The sequence below is a fragment of the Gymnoscopelus braueri genome, assembly GCF_963280865.1.
Source record: "Gymnoscopelus braueri genome assembly, chromosome: 17".
NCBI classification, from domain to species: Eukaryota; Metazoa; Chordata; class Actinopteri; order Myctophiformes; family Myctophidae; genus Gymnoscopelus; species Gymnoscopelus braueri.
Window position 1 is genome coordinate 49725974 of NC_137617.1, and position 27500 is coordinate 49753473.

General features: G+C 42.1%; 2 protein-coding genes across 7 annotated transcripts in view; both read right to left on the minus strand.

The window, feature by feature from the left end:
- The window catches only part of LOC308104861 (ankyrin repeat and SOCS box protein 12-like), a 396083-nt gene that overhangs the window by 57274 nt on the left and 311309 nt on the right, over window positions 1–27500 (minus strand). The window lies entirely within an intron of this gene.
- The window catches only part of tanc2b (tetratricopeptide repeat, ankyrin repeat and coiled-coil containing 2b), a 332731-nt gene that overhangs the window by 33586 nt on the left and 271645 nt on the right, over window positions 1–27500 (minus strand). For 4 of the 6 annotated variants that reach the window (XM_080455412.1, XM_080455410.1, XM_080455413.1 and 1 more), the window contains 9 exons: window positions 24830–24868; window positions 22140–22421; window positions 19685–19809; window positions 10840–11071; window positions 6913–7082; window positions 5643–5921; window positions 3494–3661; window positions 2403–2563; window positions 1–52 (listed from right to left, as the gene is read on the minus strand). The exon at window positions 1–52 is cut by the window's left edge and continues 57 nt beyond it. In XM_080455412.1, coding sequence (XP_080311538.1) covers window positions 1–52; window positions 2403–2563; window positions 3494–3661; window positions 5643–5921; window positions 6913–7082; window positions 10840–11071; window positions 19685–19809; window positions 22140–22421; window positions 24830–24868 — 1508 coding nt within the window. The remainder of the gene's footprint in view (window positions 53–2402; window positions 2564–3493; window positions 3662–5642; window positions 5922–6912; window positions 7083–10839; window positions 11072–19684; window positions 19810–22139; window positions 22422–24829; window positions 24869–27500) is intronic. The other 2 variants (XM_080455415.1, XM_080455411.1) reach the window with 1 other exon arrangement.

Genomic DNA, 27500 nt, shown 5'->3' on the forward strand with positions numbered 1-27500 from the left:
CAGCTTGTTGTCCTGTCTGGAGAACCAGAAGGCTAGCAGGGTGTGACCGCTCCTAGAGAGAGAGAGAGAGAGAGAGAGAGAGAGAGAGAGAGAGAGAGAGAGAGAGAGAGAGAGAGAGAGAGAGAAAAAAAACATTTAAAATAATAGCCAATCTATAAGCTCAGAGATCGGCTATTTTCAAAGAGCCTGCCTAAGTATAAACTAAATGGTTACTAACAGATTTTGATGCTATACCTGCATTGACTACTTTTGCTGGGGACCCCCTGGAGCCCCCTCAAGGACCCCTGGGGCCAGGGACCTCCTGGAGCCCCCTCAAGCCCCGCAAGGACCCCTGGGGCCCGGGGACCCCCTGGAGCCCCCTGAAGGACCCCTAGGGCTGGGGACCCCCTCAAGGACCCCCTCACTGGGGCCGGGGACCCGAACCACTCCTCTCTCCAGATGATCTGTACCGTTACATGTGTTATGCTATTTCTTAGTTTGTTTTTTAGTTAGTTAGTTTTTTGTGTGTGTATTTGTGTGTATTTGTGTGTATTTGTGTGTGTACATGCCTAAATTTACAATGTAGGCATTTAGCAGACGCTCTTAATCCAGAGCGACTTACAGTAAGCAAGGACAACTGGAGGTAATACTCACACTACATAGTGCTGCTTTAATCAAATAGTTGTAATGTGACGCATGTGACTTTGTTTATGGTCCAAAGCTACAGTATGACAGGAGATACAGTCAGTCCTATGAGATATTTTCATATTTTCGAATATGGCCCCCTTTAAAAAGAGTTTGGACTGAAGTACGTGCTCTGACCTGCTGCAAATGTGAAGGTATTAACGTGTTCCTGCAGAGGTCTAGTAAACACAGGCTGGTAAAATGATATTCCGCTGTAAAACAACTCTTTAAATCTATGTTTTTTTGACAGCCTGTGCAGAATGTCCCATTCACAAACACGGGAGCACACTCTGCCTTTGCTACATGGACATTTCTGTGTGAAATCCTGCACAAGCTGTCATAAAAAAACAGATTTAAACAGTAGTTTCACTGCGGAATATCATTTTACCTCCCCGGTGTTACAACAGACATCTGTAGGAACAAGTCAACACATTAAAATTTGATACAATGTTATAAAAAATAGGTAGAAAATAAAGCATTTTTCGCGGAAACCCAGCACAACATGGCAACGCTATGCCAGTGAGTCCCAGAGATTGGGCTACATAAGTTCAAAACGCACTGTGTTGCAACGTGTTGTCAGTTTGTAGATCTGCTATTTTCACTATTTCTTAAAAGCCAAGAACGTAAAAAACATAATTATTTCCAATTACCAATTCTGCCAAGAACGTAAAAAACGTAATTTTGAAAATACTTTGATTTAATAAAGATCTCACCGTCCTTCATCTCTCGTAGTGACACATTTCATTGTAACACCACCGGATACGGAAATGACGTCAATCGAAGATTTTCGTTTCCGCCTGCTTCCTGTTTAAGTCCCCCTCTAAAACGGCATTTTCTCACCTTTGTGTTTCTCCGCCGTGGAACGCTGTTTAGAAACGCTGTTTAGAAACTGCTACTACTGCAAAATGGAATGTCGCCGATTGAAAATCTCTTCTCTGGGCCACTCACACAACTACCCTGTGTGTCTACAAACAGTTGAACACGCGATCATAAGGGATTTAGTGAGGTCTGTGGCGAGGTGAAAAAGTAAGTGAGCCGTACCGTTCACATGGCGAAACATGGTGTTTTTACACTGGGCTGCTGGACAGACACTCCGCCCCGATCGGAATGTTTGTTGTCTGAGCGGCGTGCACGTATCGCCGGTGTGTTTAGAAACGATTGCACTTGCGATCATAATGAGAAGATTTTTTTTTTTTACATTTTTAAAGTTATAAAAAACACTAAATCGCTGGCAGTGGGCAAACACAGCCAGAAATAAGTCTGGCAGTGAATGAGTTAAAATGTATTTCTGCCAAAACATTTTTATGAGTTTTAGTTTATTTTTTCCCCCAGAGGAAATGTAAAAAAAGGGTGAATAACGTTTATTGGCGACCAATAACAAATAGTTGCGTGACACCAAAATGGGTCCCGAGCCAATGTTTAGGACGGTAGTTTTCAAACTTTTTCGAGTCAAGGATTGGATCGATCTATTTGGCCCGCGGACCCCCATCTGAAAATGTTTTGTGCCAGGGACCCCCATCTGAAAATGTTTTGTGCCAGGGACCCCCAGAAGCAAAGATGTGTGTTAAAAACGAGCTATGAGCTTCTATAGCTATCTGCTATTTTTGAATAGCCAAAGTATAAAATATGGTTAAAATGATTGTGACGCTATTTAGCTGGGGACCCCCTGGTACCCCCCCAAGGACCCCTGGGGGTCCCCAGACCCCACTTTGAGAAGCAGTTTAAGTAGAGAGTCTGACCTGGGGTCACAGAGGAACTTGGTCTTCTCTCCCTCCTCCCTCCAGATCAGCCATTCTCTGAAGGACGGATGGACAAACATCCTGGTTCCATCTCTCCTCTTCACCAGGAACACTGACAGGTTGTCCACTCTCTGCTGGAAGTCCTCCCAGTCCAGAGTCCCCTGAAACCACCAAGACACTTTATTAAAGTCCTCCCAGTCCAGAGTCCCCTGAAACCACCAAGACACTTTATTAAAGTCCTCCCAGTCCAGAGTCCCCTGAAACCACCAATACACTTTATTAAAGTCCTCCCAGTCCAGAGTCCCCTGAAACCACCAATACACTTTATACTTACCGGTAGTTCAAATCCATGAACGATGACTATGTTATTTTTGTGAATGTAAAATCTCGACACTAAAACCCATGGTTGGCTTGTAATCATCTATTCTCTGTGAATGTTCCCCCACAGTAGGGATGCCAGGGTTTAAGAGGTTAAAAAAACGAACAGAAAGTTGTGTGTTCCCGCAAAGTCTGATTCATGCCAGGGTTGCATCAGCACTCACACAGAGGTTTTATTCATAAACACACAGTAGATCAAATTCATGCTTTTCTTTTTGCTTGCTTTTAGAAACAGAGGCCATTTGTTCAAGTTCACAAACCCTGACGGAGAAATAAACACACATTAAATGATAATAATAACACTTATTGTGCAGCTTACAGTAGGGTCCCTCACTGCAGTTCTCTGTGGATTTCTATGTTAATAACAAACAGCGGTGGAAGAAGTACTCAGAAGTTATACTTAAGTAAAAGTGACAATACCACAATGTAGAAATACTCTGTTACAAGCAATCAAGTCCTGTAATCAAAAGCATTGGCATCAACATATTTTTAAGTACCAAACTTTAAAGTACTCATTATGAATGGCCTAATTATTATTATTATTTTTTTAAGTTATTAAAAAATGGTAGATACAAGCTCACAGCGTCTAGCACCACGACGTGTTGTGAGCTTGTAGATCTGCTATTTCTTTGTGAATTTTAGAGTAGATCCCTTGGGAATCTGGTCAACTGATTATAGGGCCCTCGGGAGTATAGGGTGTAACATGGGAGTACCTGTAGAGATCCAGAGTTGATGGCCTGGTAGATCTGTTCGTCGGTGAGTGGGTGCAGAGAGGCCACGGCCACGTTGAGCAGCGGCAGCGCCCGCTCAAACGAGGACTGGGTGGGGAAGCGCATGTTGCACTGGAGCAGGTACACCTCCGCTAGGTTGACTGGAACCACCTGACCACCGCACACAGAGACATTATGTTAGTACACCTCCACTAGGTTGACTGGAACCACCTGACCACCGCACACAGAGAGACATTATGTTAGTACACCTCCACTAGGTTGACTGGAACCACCTGACCACCGCACACAGAGACATTATGTTAGTACACCTCCACTAGGTTGACTGGGACCACCTGACCACCACACACACAGAGACATTATGTTAGTACACCTCCACTAGGTTGACTGGAACCACCTGACCACCACACACACAGAGACATTATGTTAGTACACCTCCACTAGGTTGACTGGGACCACCTGACCACCACACACACAGAGACATTATGTTAGTACACCTCCACTAGGTTGACTGGGACCACCTGACCACCACACACACAGAGACATTATGTTAGTACACCTCCACTAGGTTGACTGGAACCACCTGACCACCGCACACAGAGAGACATTATGTTAGTACACCTCCACTAGGTTGACTGGAACCACCTGACCACCGCACACAGAGACATTATGTTAGTACACCTCCACTAGGTTGACTGGGACCACCTGACCACCACACACACAGAGACATTATGTTAGTACACCTCCACTAGGTTGACTGGAACCACCTGACCACCACACACACAGAGACATTATGTTAGTACACCTCCGCTAGGTTGACTGGGACCACCTGACCACCACACACAGAGACATTATGTTAGTACACCTCCACTAGGTTGACTGGAACCACCTGACCACCGCACAGAGAGAGACATAATGTTAGTACACCTCCGCTAGGTTGACTGGGACCACCTGACCACCGCACACACAGAGACATTATGTTAGTACACCTCCGCTAGGTTGACTGGGACCACCTGACCACCGCACACAGAGAGACATTATGTTAGTACACCTCCACTAGGTTGACTGGAACCACCTGACCACCACACAGAGAGAGACATAATGTCGGTATACTTTTCATTGATCACCCTCCCCTAGAACACGGGCAATTGTGTTGGAACACCTGGACTCCAGGGTGGCGGGCAGCTACTTTCTTTCAGTTTTTGTTAACTTGAGTTTAATATAATATCCTTGGAGTGAGACAGTGTGTCTAGATGTATAATGGATGATGTTTACTGAACCAGCAGGCTTCCACACTGTTCTATGCCTCAGGGCAGAGCATGAGAACTACTACTGTTTATCAATCTGTGTTTTACACTTATTATAGAGGCTCATCACACCTGCGGATGTGAGGATATGAAACCGCAAAATCTAAATTATTCATTCAAAAAAAGTAAGCAGTCCCAAGTGTTCCAGGAAAAACGAAATGCGGTGAATATTTGATACCGGTGCTCTCTATTGTTGTGCTGCTATATAATAATAATAATGTAATATAGTCATACATGACGTGTAACAACGGAATATGGAACAACAGAAAACACAAGGTTTTATGATTTTAGACCCCACCCTGGAACACTTTAAGACTCATTAAATAACGGTGAACATGTGGTGAGTGGGTTGTAGAGCTGAGGAAGAGGTTACACCAAAAAACAACTTACAAATCACAAAAATAATATATATGAGAACATGTGTTTATGAATGAATAAACAGCAATACGTTGAACATCTCATATTGACAAAGACTATTGATGAAGACTGAATGTCAGGAGTGGAATCTTCCCTTATGGATAGAAATATGATAAGAAGAAATAATGATAATAAAATAAAATACAACGCTCAATGTTGTGGGTTTAATCTCGCCTGCATCTCTCTCTACCTCTCTGTCTGTCTCTCCCTCCCCCTTCTCTCTCTGTCTGTCTGTCTATCCCTCTCTCTCTCTCTCTCTCTCTCTCTGCCCTTCTCCCTCCCTCCCCCTCTCTCACTCCCCAACCCCTGTCACTCTCTCCTTCTCTCCCTCTCTTTCTCCCCCTTCTCTCTCCCTCCCCTTCTCCCTCCCTCTCTCTCCCCCCCTCTCCCTCTCCCCCCCTCCCTCCTACCTTATAGGAGGAGCTCTTGAGGACCAGGTATCCCTTCTCGATGAGGTCGAAGGTGAGCTTCAGGTAGAGGTATGAGCCCTGGCTCAGGGTCTTGAGGTGGGCGCTCAGCTTGCCAAACGTGGTGTTGTCCATCTTGCCGTTGAGGCTGATGTTGTTCTGTATCTCTGGGCTGCTGTGGATGCGGTGCAGGATGTATCCCTGGAGGTCCTGGTCGATGGCGTCGTTCTCCTCCAGGCCGTCCAGCAGGATGCGGTGGAACGGCAGCTGCTTGGTGATCTCCTGGACGGAATGACAACAACGACGTTAATTCTATTAAGCACTGTTCACACTGAGCATGATGACTATGAAAGTAAAAGTACTTCAATATTTGAAATATTTGAAAGCTCACAACGCGTCGCGATGTGACGCGTTGTGAGCTTGTAGATCTGCTATTTTCAAATAACCTATGTATAAAATAGGTAACGTGGTTAATGTATGTTGTGTGATATAATAATTTATATCTGCAAAGTAAATAAAGTTTTCAAATAATTATAGAGTTAAAGCACAATATTTGCTTCTGAGATGTAATGGAGTACAAGTAAAAGTACTGAAAATTGGAAATACTCCAGTAAAGTCAAAATACCTCAAAATTGTTCTTAAGTACAGTGCTTGAGTAAATGTACTTAGTTACTTTACACCACTGGTTGTGGACAATATCGTTTGGATCACTTTCAGCGCGACTTTATGAACCAACATTGACAGCCAATCAGAATACATTAGAAGGACACCTGGTGTGCAATCAGTATCACATTCACCCTCGGAGTGTTTGTTAATGGACAGACGAGGAGACGCTTATGAATAGCTAACACTAGCTGGTAAAATGCGGGGAACTGCTGCAGTAAATGAAGGTAACGTGTTATTCTTCTGCCTACACACAACTACGTCATGTCCTAGTCTAGTATGAGCCAATAGGGGAAGGGGATCAACGTCAGGTGATTCCCTTGTTTGACCCGGCAAAAACTCGGATGTGTCTCAAAGAATATGATTATTGACAGAATAACCAACAGTTTAGAATATTTTGCGGTCCCGTTTTCATTTTTCACAAGATCGTGGTCGTTGCAATGACCTGCACTACAATACTTCTCCATATGTTGCGCTATGACAAAATAAACCCATAAAATGTAACAATGCTGTGTTGTTTCACCCAGTGAAGGAATGGCGGATTTGGCCACACCAGAATACCTGTGTGGTTCTGAACCGCTGCACTAAATGAAGGTAGTGTGTGTCATACCTGTAGTGTGGTTCTGACGGTCACCACCAGTTTGAGCCAGGGAGGGAACTTATTGATGGTTTTACACAGGAAGGACACGATGGTGTCTCCGTAGTCTGGCTTATGGAACTCTGCCTCGTTCAGACCGTCGATCAGAATGATGAGGTCTTCCTCCGACGTGATCTTCCTCTCTGAAACAACAACCACGGCAAGAGAGACATTTAGCATGATGCTATCGCTAGCATGATGCTATCGCTAGCATGATGCTATCGCTAGCATGATGCTATCGCTAGCATGATGATATCGCTAGCAGGCTATCGCTAGCATTGCTGGAGTGCTGGCTCATTTCCATTGATGGAGTCTGGAATGACGCACTTTGAACCAACAAACTACTGTCATTATTTTGGTCAAAAGTGTCTAGAATAAAAAGTCAAGTATAAATGGATAATTGTCTTTTATGATTTTTTATAACTTGATGGTTTATTATCTTTTTATATGCATCTATCGCAAAATATGTTTACTGTATGAAAAAAACAGATAAAAAATGTTATCAGAATTTATACTGTCATAAGAAAGTGTCCCTCACAGAAAATAGCCAAAATCTACAAGCTAGATCAGCTGTTTTTGGCAAGCGACACGGTCATACGGCATAAACAACATAAAAATCAAGGCTCTGTCCAAAACGTCACTTGCAGCGCGACCCAAGCGCCACTGACGTCATTAGAGAACGCGAGAATTGATTTTGTTTCGAGAGTTGAGATATCTCAATATTCCACCGTTTTCATGCATGTACTTTGTTTTTGTGTCTCCTGTTGTTGTAGCTTTTCTGTTATGTTGAGTTTCTTGAACATAAGCAAGCAACGAGCGCCTACGCCATGACATTGTTACGTTGTTATGTCGTTACCACTGCAACCAAAGCATATTGACGTTGTTTAAATCAGTCTGAGCACACTGATCCCATCTGATCACTTGCAAATAACAGTGTGAACGTTCGGTCCTAAAGATGGGTTTTGAGAAACAAATGGGATTTGACTGCAGTCTGAACAGCTTGTCCTGAGATGAAGAGGTTGAACGTAGCGGCGGTTCCATCCCTGACCTCTCTGGCTTCCTGTGTGTCGTTAAGGTAATTGCGTTCACCTGGCAGCTCCCAGTGTTACACACTTCCAATTACTGCTGCATGCGTCTGGCAGCCTGGCAACGAGGACGCCAGGTGAACGCAATTAACTTCCCTGCAGCCAACAGAAGCTAGAGAGACGGAGCCAAAACAATCCCTAGCACTTAATTAGCACCGACACAAATACGAGACAATATGGCAGGCTGTTTACAACACACCACCTAGATGAACTGGAATGTATTCACACAGTAATCAGCCTCAGGCTGCCTCTAGTGGCCGGAGACAGACATGAACAACACCTGAAGATGTTAGGAGTTAACGCATCAATCAATCAATCAATCAATCAATCAATCAATCAATCAATCACCATTAGCTGTTAATTAAGAGTTATAAAACACAGTGGTGGAAAGTAACTACATTTCTCAAATCCATTGTCTGTTGATTGTGTGTAGAACATTACAGAACATGAGACGATACAGATGTTTAAAATAACAATTTAGCCGATAGCCCACACCGTTATTTGGTTATTTAGTTATTTAAGTTAAGGAAACAAGTAAATATTCATTTGAAAACATAACTGTATCAGAATCTGCAGCTTGGTAGGCTAAAGATAACCAACACACTACAGCTTGGTAGGCTAAAGATAACCAACACACTACAGCTTGGTAGGCTAAAGATAACCAACACACTACAGCTTGGTAGGCTAAAGATAACCAACACACTACAGCTTGGTAGGCTAAAGATAACCAACACACTACAGCTTGGTAGGCTAAAGATAACCAACACACTACAGCTTGGAAGGCTAAAGATAACCAACACACTACAGCTTGGAAGGCTAAAGATAACCAACACACTACAGCTTGGTAGGCTAAAGATAACCAACACACTACAGCTTGGTAGGCTAAAGATAACCAACACACTACAGCTTGGAAGGCTAAAGATAACCAACACACTACAGCTTGGTAGGCTAAAGATAACCAACACACTACAGCTTGGAAGGCTAAAGATAACCAACACACTACAGCTTGGTAGGCTAAAGATAACCAACACACTACAGCTTGGTGTAGGCTAAAGATAACCAACACACTACAGCTTGGTAGGCTAAAGATAACCAATACACTACAGCTTGGTAGGCTAAAGATAACCAACACACTACAGCTTGGTAGGCTAAAGATAACCAACACACTACAGCTTGGTAGGCTAAAGATAACCAACACACTACAGCTTGGTGTAGGCTAAAGATAACCAACACACTACAGCTTGGTAGGCTAAAGATAACCAACACACTACAGCTTGGTAGGCTAAAGATAACCAACACACTACAGCTTGGTAGGCTAAAGATAACCAACACACTACAGCTTGGTGTAGGCTAAAGATAACCAACACACTGCAGCTTGGTAGGCTAAAGATAACCAACACACTACAGCTTGGTAGGCTAAAGATAACAACACACTACAGCTTGGTAGTAGCCTGGTTATCAGCCTGAAGCTGTGTGGAGCTTCAGTCTGAATTGGCTCCAGTGCCGGCGATTACAAGGGGGAGGGGATTCAAATTTCCACGGATCCGCCTACATCTGACGTTGTCGCACAGCTTGTTTTAGCAGATATTAGCTGATTGGCTTGTCGTTAGACCCACCCCCACCTCCGACTCTCATTGGACGGTACTTTTTGTACCGAATAAATTCACATTTCAACACCAGACCAAGAGAGGTGGTCCACTCAGAGAGTGGGCGGGGTCTATGGTCTGGAACCAGGCTAGCTTGGTAGGCTACAGATAACCAACACACAGACATAGCCAGCAGAAAACGTATGCTCATCACCAACAGATAAATATCTGCTACTGCCATCGCTGAATGTCAACTTTATTTGCTGTTACCGCTATTGGCCGATAAAGGCAAATATCGTCCAATAGCGATTATGTGGCAGATATATCAGTGCATCCCAGTGGTGTGTTCTACCGTGTTACACTATATACGTAGTGCTGCAGAACATTTTCATAGCCAAGCGTAGCAGTCCATAAACCGAGGAAGCGTATCTGATACACAGTAGGAGGGGCTGGGGGGGGCAGCAAGACTGTAGACTCCTTCTTCATGTGATAATGTGGCGTCTGAGGTGAAGGCTTATTTGTGACTATTGCCTTGAGGTGCAGTGGTGTAAAGTAACTAAGTACATTTACTCAAGTACTTTACAATACAATTTTGAGATATTTTTTGCTTTACTGGAGTATTTCCAATCTCCAATACTTTTACTATTACTCCACTACATCTCATAGGCAGATATTGTACTTTTACTCCAATACAATTATTTGAAAATGTTAGTTACTTCAGCCCTATAAACATTATGGCCATTTGAAAATATAAAAAGTAAAGTATAAAAATCTCTTTTGAAAATAGCAGATCTACAAGCTCACAATGCTGTGAGCTTGTAGATCTGCTATTTTCAAAAGAGATTTTTATACGTTTGAAAACTTGTCAAATGGGACATTCTGCACAACGAGTACTTTCTACTTTTGGTACTTTGAGTGCATTTTGATACCATACTTTTTTCTTTTACTCAAGTAAATTTTAAATCCCAGATGTTCACTCGTAACAGAGTATTTCTACATTGCAAAATTGATACTTTTACGTTAGTAAAACATGTGAGTACTTTTTCCACCACTGTTGAGGTGATAATGACCGCTGGCCGTTGGAGTTTTGAAGTAATTAACACATTAACTAATTAACAATAGAGCGGTTAGTTCATTCGGCAACCTCGCGCGCGCACATATACGAATTATAGTATGCCCTCCAAACAAACCTAGAACACACCCCTGGTGCATCCCTATAAGTGGTGTACCTTTGTAAAGTGCGTCCAGGGGCTCGAGGACCCCTCTCCTGAAGGACGCCAGGGGGTCCTGCACACAGGAGCGTAGACTGAGCATGCTCTGGAGGTGTGGCTCCCTCAGCAGCTGTTCCCGATAGGCCACCAGGTGGGGCGAGCGGCACAGCAGAGCCGCCACGTTGTGGACGAACTCTGGGACCAGGCAGGTGTAGGCGTTGTCTGCCTGGCAGTAATGATACGCTACCACCTGGTAGAGAGACATAGAGACAGAGAGAGAGAGAGAGAGACAGAGGGAGAGAGAGAGAGAGAGAGAGAGAGAGAGAGGGGGGGAGAGAGAGAGAGAGAGAGAGAGAGAGAGAGAGAGAGAGAGAGAGAGAGAGAGAGAGAGAGAGAGAGAGATAGGGAGAAAAAGAGAGGGAGAGAGAAAGAAAGAGGGTTAATACCAAGTTTATGCAAACATTTAAATATTGCTGCCATTTGTTTCAAAAGTTCATTCCAAGCTAACCTTTCCTAAGTGTGTGTGTGTGTATACGTGCGTGCGTGCGTGCGTGCGTGCGTGCGTACGAGAGAGGCAGACAGACAGACAGACAGACAGACAGACAGACAGACAGACAGACAGACAGACAGAGGTTGGGCTGTCATAACGTGTACGTTTGCTCGCCCAATTATAAAGACAGATGTGTGTGAACATCTGTCCCTCCTCCGCTTGACGTCTGGGGAGGCGTGTCTGTTACAGTGGGCGGGGCAACTTGGCACGCTGCCAGCTCCCAACGCCATTCATCCAGGAGAGAAAACACCTGCTAAACATCACACACCCCTACTATCCTGTTAATATGATACTACACCACTATACTGTTAATATGATACTACACCACTATCCTGTTAATATGATACTACACCACTATACTGTTAATATGATACTACACCACTATACTGTTAATATGATACTACACCACTATCCTGTTAATATGATACTACACCACTATACTGTTAATATGATACTACACCACTATACTGTTAATATGATACTACACCACTATACTGTTAATATGATACTACACCACTATCCTGTTAATATGATACTACACCACTATACTGTTAATATGATACTACACCACTATACTGTTAATATGATACTACACCACTATCCTGTTAATATGATACTACACCACTATACTGTTAATATGATACTACACCACTATCCTGTTAATATGATACTACACCACTATACTGTTAATATGATACTACACCACTATACTGTTAATATGATACTACACCACTATCCTGTTAATATGATACTACACCACTATACTGTTAATATGATACTACACCACTATACTGTTAATATGATACTACACCACTATACTGTTAATATGATACTACACCACTATACTGTTAATATGATACTACACCACTATCCTGTTAATATGATACTACACCACTATCCTGTTAATATGATACTACACCACTATACTGTTAATATGATACTACACCACTATACTGTTAATATGATACTACACCACTATACTGTTAATATGATACTACACCACTATACTGTTAATATGATACTACACCACTATACTGTTAATATGATACTACACCACTATCCTGTTAATATGATACTACACCACTATCCTGTTAATATGATACTACACCACTATACTGTTAATATGATACTACACCACTATACTGTTAATATGATACTACACCACTATACTGTTAATATGATACTACACCACTATACTGTTAATATGATACTACACCACTATACTGTTAATATGATACTACACCACTATACTGTTAATATGATACTACACCACTATCCTGTTGATATGATACTACACCACTATACTGTTGATATGATACTACACCACTATACTGTTAATATGATACTACACCACTATCCTGTTAATATGATACTACACCACTATACTGTTAATATGATACTACACCACTATACTGTTAATATGATACTACACCACTATACTGTTAATATGATACTACACCACTATACTGTTAATATGATACTACACCACTATACTGTTAATATGATACTACACCACTATACTGTTAATATGATACTACACCACTATACTGTTAATATGATACTACACCACTATCCTGTTAATATGATACTACACCACTATACTGTTAATATGATACTACACCACTATACTGTTAATATGATACTACACCACTATACTGTTAATATGATACTACACCACTATACTGTTAATATGATACTACACCACTATACTGTTAATATGATACTACACCAGTATACTGTTAATATGATACTACACCACTATCCTGTTACTATGATATTAAACCACTATACTGTTAATATGATACTACACCACTATCCTGTTACTATGATATTAAACCACTATACTGTTAATATGATACTACACCACTATCCTGTTACTATGATATTAAACCACTATACTGTTAATATGATACTACACCACTATCCTGTTACTATGATATTAAACCACTATCCTGTTAATATGATACTACACCACTATCCTGTTAATATGATACTACACCACTATCCTGTTAATATGATACTACACCACTATACTGTTAATATGATACTACACCACTATACTGTTATTATGATACTACACCACTATACTGTTAATATGATACTACACCACTATCCTGTTAATATGATACTACACCACTATACTGTTAATATGATACTACACCACTATAATGTTAATATGATACTACACCACTATACTGTTATTATGATACTACACCACTATACTATGTTAATATGATACTACACCACTATAATGTTAATATGATACTACACCACTATCCTGTTAATATGATACTACACCACTATACTGTTAATATGATACTACACCACTATCCTGTTAATATGATACTACACCACTATACTGTTAATATGATACTACACCACTATAATGTTAATATGATACTACACCACTATACTGTTATTATGATACTACACCACTATACTGTTAATATGATACTACACCACTATAATGTTAATATGATACTACACCACTATACTGTTATTATGATACTACACCACTATACTGTTAATATGATACTAAACCACTATACTGTTAATATGATACTACACCACTATACTGTTAATATGATACAAAACCACTATACTGTTAATATGATACTACACCACTATACTGTTAATATGATACTAAACCACTATACTGTTAATATGATACTACACCACTATACTGTTATTATGATACTACACCACTATACTGTTAATATGATACTAAACCACTATACTGTTAATATGATACTACACCACTATACTGTTAATATGATACAAAACCACTATACTGTTAATATGATACTACACCACTATACTGTTAATATGATACTAAACCACTATACTGTTAATATGATACTAAACCACTATACTGTTAATATGATACTACACCACTATACTGTTAATATGATACTTCATCCTGGAATATGAAGTACAATGCAGGCGTCACTGGAAAACTATTTCCTGTAGTTCGTTAAAAAAAGTGGTCGCTGATCTACCAGCTCCGCTTGTAGTTCTGCAATTTTTGAAAATTGTGAGCTTGTAGATCGGCTATTTTCAAATAGCCGTAGCTCATAGTCGCTTCTTTTGGGCTTGTTTTCATAGACCTGGTTGACTTATTTCTCTTGCAAAATCGGGCAACACTGTCTTCTTCTTCTCCTTGGTGAGAAAGAACAGCTAATCCCTCCTGCTCCTGCTCCTCCTCCTCCTGATCCTCCTCCTGCTCACTGGGGAAGGAGTCAGCTTCACGGAGGATGACGGTGGTTGTAATGATGAAACCTTAATACTTGTCGTTTCGCCGTAACGCTTTCCCTGCTATCCATAATTCATGGCTATCTGCCGCCGCCGGCACAGAGAGAACCGGCTGAGAGGGAGTCAGCTCACAGAGAGAACCGTCTGAGAGGGAGTCAGCTCACAGAGAGAACCGGCTGAGAGGGAGTCAGCTCACAGAGAGAACCGGCTGAGAGGGAGTCAGCTCACAGAGAGAACCGGCTGAGAGGGAGTCAGCTCACAGAGAGAACCGGCTGAGAGGGAGTCAGCTCACAGAGAGAACCGTCTGAGAGGGAGTCAGCTCACAGAGAGAACCAGCTGAGAGGGAGTCAGCTCACAGGGAGAACCGGCTGAGAGGGAGTCAGCTCACAGAGAGAACCGGCTGAGAGGGAGTCAGCTCACAGGGAGAACCGGCTGAGAGGGAGTCAGCTCACAGAGAGAACCGGCTGAGAGGGAGTCAGCTCACAGAGAGAACCGGCTGAGAGGGAGTCAGCTCACAGGGAGAACCGGCTGAGAGGGAGTCAGCTCACAGAGAAAACCGGCTGAGAGGGAGTCAGCTCACAGGGAGAACCGGCTGAGAGGGAGTCAGCTCACAGAGAGAACCGGCTGAGAGGGAGTCAGCTCACAGAGAGAACCGGCTGAGAGGGAGTCAGCTCACAGAGAGAACCGTCTGAGAGGGAGTCAGCTCACAGAGAGAACCGTCTGAGAGGGAGTCAGCTCGCGCATGGAGAACCAACGAGTCTAGAGATAAAACCATCCGTGCTGTTCATGGACAAATACTTTCTAACTGTTTGCCTACCAATATTATATGTGTGTGTGTGTGTGTGTGTGTGTGTGTGTGTGTGTGTGTGTGTGTGTGTGTGTGTGTGTGTGTGTGTGTGTGTGTGTGTGTGTGTGTGTGTGTGTGTGTGTGTGTGTGTGTGTGTGTGTGTGTGTGCGTGCGTGCGTGCGTGCGTGCGTGCGTGCGTGCGTGCGTGCGTGCGTGCGTGCGTGCGTGCGTGCGTGCGTGCGTGCGTGCGTGCGTGTGTGTGTGTGTGTGTTTGTATTACTATACTCGTGGGGACCAAACGTTCTCAAAAGTATAGTAGAATTTGAGGAATAGACGTTGTGAGGACCATTCTCCTTCCTGGTCCTCACAAGAAAAAATTTTGTTTTATGGTTGAATTTTCTTTTAGAGATACGTTCACAAAGATTCAGGTTGGGATTAGGATTAGACATTTAGAGGTTAGGTTTAGGTAGCCTGGTTAACCTTCCCTCCGGAAATCTAATTTCCATTTGATTCCAGGAGTGAGTCTGGCCTGATCGCCCATTCTGCAATATTGGCTGTGGGCTGGAGTTGGGCGGGAGTAATACCGTTGACTGACAACCCCTTCAGCCAATGATCGTTTTCCCCCTTCAGCCAATCAGCAGTTCACCAGACTAATGTGACGCAACGGGACTTTTGAGACGGCCATGCCCAAAATGGGTTGCCTTATTCGGATACATGCGTGTCACTGCCCGCCCCTACCGGTTCTCTAAATTTGTATTTTTAAATAGGCTCTGTCATGATTAATTGACCACATATATGAAGTTAAACAACAAAATTCTATCCAAACGATATCTTATAAGTAAATTCCGTGCCTCAAAATAGAAGTTTGAGAGCTTTTTGAAGTAAAAAAACAGCGGAGAAAATAGCGGACAGAAAAGATGGCTGCCGTTCGTGTTTTGTCGGCTGCATTCAGGCTGCACTCGGTGCCATTCGGGTTCACTTGAACTCGCCACCAGATTGGCCAACTGTCGCTGTCAATCACAGAACGATGTGCGACGACGCTGATAGGCTTGTTTTTTTGGTAATGCGCTAGAAACGCCCATACAAGCCATCAGGCCAGACTCACTCCTGGAATCAAATGGTAATGAGATTTCCGGAGGGAGGGTTTACCAGGCTAAGGTTTAGGGGGTCGGGTTGTAGATTTTTCCCATTTTATACTTAGTTGTGCGGCGATGGCACACACCGTAAAATGGCCGATCTACAAGCTGACAACATGTCGAAGCGCGAAGCTCACAACGTGTCGCAGCGCGACACGTTGTGAGCTTGTAGATCTGCTATTTTTCGGCTTTAGACTTGCGGTTAAAAATGCCCCAAAAAAATCATAAATCAATCATGAAATCGGCTTCCTAAAATTTTTATCTCCTCAAAAGTATAGTAACACAAACGTGTGTGTGTGTGTGTGTGTGTGTGTGTGTGTGTGTGGCGGCGTGCACGAGTGGCCTATGAGCACGATGGTACATGCCATGGGCTGTCAATAAAATCCGCGACCGCGAGAGCCTCCATTCTAGGAATGAAGCGATCACACAGAGCACACACTGAACTGAAGCTCACTGTCACATTCTGTCCTCTCAGATAACACCATTATGAAGACATTATTATCTTCACCATTAAAGCTTGTTTACAAGTGCTGCCGACCAACTTCAACCTGGCAACCTGGTACCCATCAGAACATGACCCACACTGTATCCTACACCCTACACATGACCCACACTGTATCCTACACCCTACACATGACCCACACTGTATCCTACACCCTACACATGACCCACACTGTATCCTACACCCTACACATGACAAAGAGACAGTCGCACACATCCACTATAAAGGACTGTACATTAACACACATCTTAAATGGCTGCGTGTGTGTGTGTGTGTGTGTGTGTGTGTGTGTGTGTGTGTGTGTGTGTGTGTGTGTGTGTGCCTGTGTGCCTGTGTGCGTGTGTGTGTGTGTGTGTGTGTGTGTATGTGTGTGTGAATCAACAAAAAAGGACAATCTTAATGGAATGCAAATTTTCTCTGTGGTCACAGAGCAATAAAAGGCATTAAAAACAAAAGCGGTGAAAGAGAGACAGAGAGAGAGAGAGAGAAAGAGAGAGAGACAGAGACAGAGAAAGAGAGAGACAGAGAAGGAGAGACAGAGAAGGAGAGACAGAGAGAGAGGAGGAGAGTTGAGCTCAATTATTAATGCAGAGTTAACCAGATCTAATAGCTTGGCAGGGAAATAGCTTTCTGCAGGTATACATATTTCATAAGCCTCCCTGGCAAAGTTGTTTTTTCTTCTTTAAACACATCTGCATAATGCATACGGCCGGGGGCAGACAGGGGGACGACAGACAGACAGACAGACAGACAGACAGACAGACAGACAGACAGACAGACAGACAGACAGACAGACAGACAGACAGACAGACAGACAGACAGACAGACAGACAGACAGACAGACGGACAGACAGACAGGGGGACAGACAGGGGGACAGACAGGCAGAGGGACGACAGACAGACAGACAGACAGACAGACAGGCACAATCTTCAGAGAGGTTAAGACAGCCGTTCTCAAACATTTTCACGTCAAGGACCCCCCAAATTGATAATATGTATTGGGTTTGCGGACCCCCTATCTAAACAACTAAAACAACTAATTATGTCTGTCTGCATCCACTTCTATTCCTTCACTTCTATTCCTTCACTTCTATTCCTTCACTTCTATTCCTTCCTACTGGTGTCATCATGTCACACATCCACTCTGTGACATAATATGTCAAATACAGAGTATTTACAGTACGGTGATACTTGACACCTGCAGTAATAGGAAAAACATTCCCTGTATGTCACAACATATGTTTTCCTTTGATGGAACAGAGTACACACTGTATAGGAGAAACACCAGGCCAACAAGCATAAAGACAACATTCTGCCTTTCAGCAGCGCTGGATAAAGTACTCAACCTCAGTACATGAGTCAAACTATCGATACTCCTGGTCAAATATTACTCAACTACTACGTTTCTAGTGGAGTACTTGCTTGTAGTGGAGTGAGTATAGTGAGCATAAGTATCCAGAATTACAAATACTCAAGTACAGATGCTGAGAAAATTTGCTTAAGTAAGTACAGTACTCAAGTAAAAGTACTTTGTTACTGTCCACCCCTGGCTTTCTGTTACGATATTCATTTTAAACTGTTCCGTCTACGTTGTGTTGTGTTGTGTTGTGTTGTGTTGTGTTGTGTTGTGTTGTGCATTGCAGAGACACACAGGAACACTGTGTATCAGTGAGTCTGTGTGTTGTGTTGTGTTGTGTTGTGTTGTGTTGTGTTGTGTTGTGTTGTGTTGTGTTGTGTTGTGTTGTGCATTGCAGAGACACACAGGAACACTGTGTATCAGTGAGTCTGTGTGTTGTGTTGTGTTGTGTTGTGTTGTGTTGTGTTGTGCATTGCAGAGACACACAGGAACACTGTGTATCTGTGAGTCTGTGTGCTGTGAATAAATACATAAAAGAAGCAAAATAAAGCTTAGGGGGCGTCAGTCATAAGTACCTAGTGAGTCTGTCTGTCTGTCTGTCTGTCTGTCTGTCTGTCTGTCTGTCTGTCTGTCTGTCTGATAATGGACTGCAGTGGAGTGGGAGCTGGGAACAAAGTCCCATTAAACTAAACTACTGCATTGAGCAAACTTGTGATATGAATTCATAACTAGGAAAAACAAGGCTATATATATATACACACATACACACACACATACTGCATTCACTTTCAGGCAGAAATCTTTTATGTCCCTAATCGTTACTTTTCAAGATAACCTTGTGTTCCAATGGATACAATGTAGTTATTATTTAGTAACAAGATCTTGTCAATACTTTTCCTTGGTTCAATATTTATAAAAAAACCCACAGACACACTTAACCACTTTCTCTCGGTTATAAAACAGACACACTTTCACTTAAATTGTACATTTAGTTTTCAAAAATATGAAAAAGTAACTGATCTAAAAGCTTGTAGATTGGCTGTTTGGTACCTTTGCCCGAGTGATGACACACACTCTTGTACGATGGGCATTAATCAATACAAACAAATATGGAGATTAAACATGTCTGCCTGACAGCGACGATATCATTACAGCCCAGAAATATGAAGCACATGACACTCCAGGACAGGAGAACCTAGCTCCACTGTGGTGTGTGTGTGCGTGTGTGTGTGTGTGTGTGTGTGTGTGCGTGCGTGCGTGCGTGTGTACATCACAGTACCTGAGATGCCAGTCTCCTCATGGCTTCCTCCTGTCGTCTCCTCATCTCGGGGGTCCCGGGACAGCTGCCCCCTCCCAGGGTGCCGTGCTGAGGCTGGGGCTGGCTGAGAGGCAGACCCTCCCCGTCTGAAACACAACAACCAACAGCTGAGCTATTATTCCTGTGTGTGTGTGTGTGTGTGTGTGTGTGTGTGTGTGTGTGTGTGTGTGTGTGTGTGTGTGTGTGTGTGTGTGATCACAGTCTGTTGCCCCTCATCTTCTGTTATTACTGTACAGAAGCATTATTCAACCTGTTCTGTTGTTATTGTTCTCTACATTGTCCATGTCTAACATAAACAAACGTTCCAGTGTTACCCGTATCGCCTCTAAGATCATCAGACCTCCCACACCCACACTTTATGATTATGAACAATAAGGCCATCTACACGTTTAGCATCACAAATTACAACAGTAAATGACACTGATCATCCCCTACATCAGGGGTCTTCAACAGGGGGTCCGGGACGCCCTAGGGCGTCCTCAGAGTTACAACAGGGGGTCCCGCCAAATCTTTGTGTGATAGGAACTTTTATTTTACATTAACCACTTGAACCCTGCCCTTTTCTAAGGAGAACTTCAGTCAAAAATAGCTGATCTACAAGCTCACAACGCCTCGCGCTGTGTGAGGCGGTGTGAGCTTAATTGTAGACCTGCTATTTTAGGCAAAGATGTTTGGTGTAGAGGGAAAAAAAGAGCAGAGCAAGTACAGTGCCAACGGTCAAGTTCTGTGGGTTGAAGTGGTTAAATGTCTGAAAATACACATTAACTTGAATCCAACATACACTGATGACCGTGCTGTCAAACACGCTATCTATGAAAACTATGGAAAAAAGTAATCTGCGAAACAATTTTATACAATATGTAGTAGTGGGGGTCCCTGCTTCAACTCTCTCAGCTAAGGGCTCCTTGGCCTAAAAGACGTTGCACTAAACAAACTGCCTCTCTGACATGATGGTTTCTCTGTTATACTGGAGACTTCATGTGTTGACTTGGTGCTGTGTTGTTGTGTGATGTGTTGTGTTGTTGTGTGATGTGTTGTGTTGTTGTGTGATGTGTTGTGTTGTTGTGTGATGTGTTGTGTTGTTGTGTGATGTGTTGTGTTGTTGTGTGATGTGTTGTTGTGTGATGTGTTGTGTTGTTGTGTGATGTGTTGTGTTGTTGTGTGATGTGTTGTTGTGTGATGTGTTGTGTTGTTGTGTGATGTGTTGTGTTGTTGTGTGATGTGTTGTTGTGTGATGTGTTGTGTTGTTGTGTGATGTGTTGTTGTGTGATGTGTTGTGTTGTTGTGTGATGTGTTGTGTTGTTGTGTGATGTGTTGTGTTGTTGTGTGATGTGTTGTGTTGTTGTGTGATGTGTTGTGTTGTTGTGTGATGTGTTGTTGTGTGATGTGTTGTGTTGTTGTGTGATGTGTTGTTGTGTGATGTGTTGTGTTGTTGTGTGATGTGTTGTGTTGTTGTGTGATGTGTTGTGTTGTTGTGTGATGTGTTGTGTTGTTGTGTGATGTGTTGTGTTGTTGTGTGATGTGTTGTTGTGTGATGTGTTGTGTTGTTGTGTGATGTGTTGTGTTGTTGTGTGATGTGTTGTGTTTTTGTGTGAGATGTTGTGTTGTTGTGTGATGTGTTGTGTTGTTGTGTGATGTGTTGTGTTGTTGTGTGATGTGTTGTGTTGTTGTGTGATGTGTTGTTGTGTGATGTGTTGTGTTGTTGTGTGATGTGTTGTTGTGTGATGTGTTGTGTTGTTGTGTGATGTGTTGTGTTGTTGTGTGATGTGTTGTGTTGTTGTGTGATGTGTTGTGTTGTTGTGTGATGTGTTGTGTTGTTGTGTGATGTGTTGTGTTGTTGTGTGATGTGTTGTGTTGTTGTGTGATGTGTTGTGTTGTTGTGTGATGTGTTGTGTTGTTGTGTGATATGTTGTGTTGTTGTGTGTTATATGTTGTTGTGTTTTTCTGTTGGAACAGACTGTGAAGATGATGAACAGACTGTGAAGATGATGAACAGACTGTGAAGATGAATATCCCTAAGGGACTGTGAAGACAGTCCCTTAGGACTGTGAAGATGATGAACAGACTGTGAAGATGAATATCCCTAAGGGACTGTGAAGACAGTCCCTTAGGACTGTGAAGATGATGAACAGACTGTGAAGATGAATATCCCTAAGGGACTGTGAAGATGATGAACAGACTGTGAAGATGAATATCCCTAAGGGACTGTGAAGACAGTCCCTTAGGACTGTGAAGATGATGAACAGACTGTGAAGATGAATATCCCTAAGGGACTGTGAAGATGATGAACAGACTGTGAAGATGAATATCCCTAAGGGACTGTGAAGATGATGAACAGACTGTGAAGATGAATATCCCTAAGGGGGGAACAACAATAAAGACTATTATTATCATCATCAGGTATATCTCTACGTACGTTTGGGCGATGCCTGCGGGCTGTCGGAGGCGATCTGCCTCATGCGCGTGCCGTGGCAGCTGAGCGCCACCAGGCGGGAGACGATGGCCGTCTTGCCGAAGCCGATGTTGCCCACCACCACCACGCCGCGGTTGGTGGCGCCGTCGGCGCTGTTGAGCTGGGCGTCGACCTCCTGGAAGAGCCAGTCGCGGCCGGTGAACACGGAGTCCATGGTGATGCTGGGGACCTCGAACAGCAGCGGCTTCAGGGCGATGTCCTGAGGCCGGTACGGAGCGAAGCGCACTGCGAAGAGACCACCACCACATATTAATATCAATATGCAGTGTAAAGTAACAAGCTCACAATGCGTCGCATCACGACGCATTGTGAGCTTGTAGATCTGCTATTTTCAAAATATTTGTATACAATTTTATACATTTGAAAACTTTACTGCATAATGAGTACTTTCTGCTTTTGGTACTTTAAGTACATTTTAATAACAATACTTTTGTGCTTTTACTCAAGTCAATTTTGAATTCCGGACTTTTACTGGTGACAGAGTATTTCTACATTGCAGTATTGATACTTTTACTTAAGTAAAACATGTGAGTACTTTTTCCATCACTGCATTTTTCAGAAGCATAAAGTGATCATTTTGCCCACTAGGGGGAGTCATTACACTAAGTTAGTGTGTGTGGGCTGCAGCACCTGTGTAATATCAACCACTAACGAGGATACAATGAGGCCTGTGCTTTAAAAACATTACATGTCAATTAGACTAGTAATACTTGCTAGTCATACTGTCTGTCCTGCCTCTCCTTGTTTCTGCATGGTTAACAAACATACAGTAGGGTTGTGGAGGTTGTTTTTAGAACTATTTTCCCTACAATTTTACAAACATTTCTCAAAAGATTTGATCGGGAAAATGGGAAAGAATTTAAAAAATAACAGCAGTTCAATTTACTCAAGTAAATGTACTTAGTTACTTTCCACCACTGAGCAGTTGTACAAGCTTGTAGACTACAGCCATATCATGATAGATGCTATTTTCTTTGGCTGTTTTTGATATAGGGCTTATTAAAGTAGTTTCATAATGTATTTTGGTAAGTAGGCTAATACTTCACCTCCAAAAATGACATTTTTTCCTGTGACTGACTCATCCCGTTTAGCCTTGAATTCATGTAGAATTTTAGATTGCTTTTGCATTCCTTCACGGTGAATGAGGAGAATACTTGATGAATTGAAGGAAATATGAGTCCAGAATTGACAACAGCAAGACTATATGACAAGGAACGTGACTGTACTCCCAAAAAACTAAATTGTCGCTCAAACTTAAACTATTTAGAGAGTAGGTTTCAACACAATGTGAGTTCACACTCATGTCCAGGCACGCTCCTCGTTTGTGCACGGGCCTGTTTAAACCAGAAGCATTTTAATTAGTAAGTTTCAGTAAAAAATTGGATGTTTTGGAAGAACTGGGTTCACAGACTGCATACAAGACACAGGGCTGTGACGTCATAATTATAATAATTTGATACATAATAATTTTTGTCTAAAATAGCCAAAAAATAGCAGATCTACAAGCCGACAACATGTCACGATGTAACGTGTTGTGGGCTTGTAGATCGGGTCATTTAGAACTTTTTTCAATAGTTATGAACATTTTTCAAAACATAAATGTCTGCAGATGAATGTAAACGATTATGCTAAATGGTTGTGATTATCTCAAATAATATGCGATTAGGTGATTGTGTAATGATTGTGACAGTCCTAAAGACACATGGATTATACTGTCAGAGTCTATGAATGGATCTTTGATATAGCTTTGCTGTTGTTAATCCTGTTTTCGTCAACTCATCAAGCATTCTGTTCTCCATGAATCCAACACTTCACACACATAGAGTGAAGACCAATGCATACTCCTTCTGACGTTGGAAAAATCGGTTTGAAAAGGCTTTCCGAACTATAGAGTCAGGACATACGGAGGACGCACGGGTTCTGAAGAACAGTTCTGAAACCGTGTTTCTGACAGCTCGGAATGACGCCAACTTGTAGTTTATATCACCTCCCTTTCCCAAGAAACCTTCGGATGTCAGAAGGAGCACGTAAAGTGCTTAACCCTTTAAGACCGGGAACGCATGTGTGTAATTTTAGATTTCTTTGGCTATTCAAAAATAGCAGATCTACAAGCTCATAGCGCGGCACTGAGATATCACTTGTAGATCTGCAATTTTTTGGACAAATCGTGAACATTTGTGCAAATCTTTTTTTAATTTAAATATATATTTAAGACAACATTTGTAAAATATGTTGTTCCAGGGACGCCCCCAGAAGCAAAGACTTGAGTTACAAATGTTCGCTTAAAAAATATATACATTCAAAATTTGCACACATTTTCACCTTTACATTTTTTTTTTTGCAGATCTACAAGCTAATAGCGCGGCACAGAGTGCTGCGCTATTAGCTTGTGGATCTGCTATTTTTTAATAGCCAAAGAAATCTAAAATGACAGATGTGTTCCCGGATTGATTGGGGCTGACACTGTGACAGGCACTTGGTTCAGAATGCATGTTGCACTCCAAGTTCAAGTCTAAATGCAAGGGTCTGTTGAAAATAACACACACACACACATAACCAAACAAACAAACACACACAAACACTGAGCATCATAAAGCACAAAACACAACAGGTGACAACGAATAAAGACTTACGTGACTGTGACTGCCAGGCATGGGAGTTATTAGCTGAAGCTGAGACAATAGGATACAAAATGAGAGAGAGAGAGAGAGAGAGAGAGAGAGAGAGAGAGAGAGAGAGAGAGAGGGACAGACAGACAGACAGAGAGCGACAGACATAGAGAGACAGACAGACAGACAGAGAGACAGAGAGCAGGGAAAAGCAGGACATGAATGTAAGCTCAGCAGTGTGAAGCAGTTAAAGTGATGTTATTTTTGTTGTTGCTTAAAACTAAGTGTTCTTAAAAAGTTAAAGCTCTATATTGTGATAGTACAATATATATAGTATTGCTATAGAGTGTTTGTTCAGTAACAGTGTTAAATAGCTCTATATTGTGATAGTAATCATTACTATAGAGTGTTTGTTCAGTAACAGTGTTAAATAGCTCTATATTGTGATAGTAATCATTACTATAGAGTGTTTGTTCAGTAACAGTGTTAAATAGATCTATATTGTGATAGTAATCATTGCTATAGAGTGTTTGTTCAGTAACAGTGTTAAATAGCTCTATATTGTGATAGTAATCATTACTATAGAGTGTTTGTTCAGTAACAGTGTTAAATAGATCTATATTGTGATAGTAATCATTACTATAGAGTGTTTGTTCAGTAACAGTGTTAAATAGATCTATATTGTGATAGTAATCATTACTATAGAGTGTTTGTTCAGTAACAGTGTTAAATAGATCTATATTGTGATAGTAATCATTGCTATAGAGTGTTTGTTCAGTAACAGGGGTCTGCCTTTCTCTCCAGCTCTTTAATACACATATACATACATTTTAAGGTGGGTTACACATTTCATCCAGTCAGCAGAGAAAACCAATTCATCACCGTATTAATTTGAGTGGATAAATACTGTAGGTCATGTGGTCAAACAACATCCATTCCTTTCCCGTCCGCAGCTGTTATTTATTTTACATTTTTTGCGCTCTGTGGTTTGTTCACCATACCAAGCAGACGAGCACGCTGACACATGAGCTGACAGCTGCCACTCATATATATATATATATGTACAGTATATATATATATACACACGCCCATATTATTGCTTTTAGCGCCGTGCTCAGCTTCATGCTTTTGTGTCACGCCTTCATACGTGAACCGAGAGTAAAGGTGTAACTCAACCAGGGGCGCAGCCATGGGTGGGCCAGCTTCCTATGTGGGTGGGCCACGGCCCACCCACATAGAAAGCTGGCCCACACAATAGATTTAGCAGAAAAAGTTTAAACAATAAATTTATATATATATATTTTTTTATAATAAATGTTTTGATAAAAAAAATGGTAAAATCAGGCCTGCATATATCTCCACATATACGTAAAGTATATCCATATATGTGGCCATAATTAGCTATATATGAGTCATATATTTCCTATATATCCACATATATGCACATACGCACATATATGAACCTTAATGAACCTTAATATGGCATACAGTATGCAGCATACATTCTGAATATACTTGTCATATATTGGCAAAGAATATATAATAATTTGAATACAAATTTGAAATAATTTGAAATAAAAGAAAAAAACATGGTCCGGCCGCCAGGGGGGGCCATTCAGTTCAACCCATCATACTGGATCTCACACAGAAACACAGAGCCAGTGACATCCATCACTGACCCCAGCAAGGGTCAAATATGAGGAAAATGTCACTGTGTGATTCTACTGCCACAACATGAATGATCTGTGGTCACGCTGATAGGGTTCACACACACACGCACGCACGCACACACGCACACGCACACGCACACGCACACACACACACACACACACACACACACACACACACACACACACACGCCACTCTCCGTGTCACTGATCTCTTTCATTCTCCTCTATAATCCCTTTAAACTGATGAAAATGTCTTCACGGCGGTGCAAGACGAGGCCTGATGCAAACGCACGCAAACACACTCTAATAAACCCTCCACCTGCCCTCTACTGGCTCTGAGTCCACAGCCAGCCCAGAGCCAGGCTCTGTGAGTCCACCGCTCTGTTTGAAGAGCTGATCAAAACAAACTGAATGCCAAAACCTTCCTGTTAAAGGGCGATACCACTCATTTTCAACATTGAACCATGTCATAATACACCTTAGAGCAGGGGTCTTCAACCTTTTCAGGCCAAGGACCCTCTAGCTGAGAGAGAGACGAAGCAGGGACCCCCTCTACATATTGTATAAAATTGTGTTGCAGATTAAACCTTTTCATAGATTTCAACAGTGTTGTGTGAACTAATGTTTTTTTGTTTATTTCACTTAAACCCTCAAGTCAATACTTCAATCGTTGGCTCTGTACTTGATCTGCTCTTTTTTTCCTTCTACACCAAACTTCTTTGCCGAAAATAGCCGATCTACAAGCTCACAACGCCTCGCGCTAGGAGGCGTTGTGAGCTTGTAGATCTGCTATTTTCGGATATTTCCCCTCAGAATAGGGATTCTAAGGTTGAAGGTGTTCATGTAAAAAAGAAATCCTATCACTCAAAGATTTGGTGGCCCCCCTTTAGTAACTCTGAGGACCCCCTAGGGGTCCCGGACCCCCTGTTGAAGACCCCTGCCTTAGAGCTGTTGTGTGGAATTAAGAAGAAAATAAATCCCCCCTTCTGTGTTGCCTAGAACTGGAGAATTGATTGTTGGGGTCA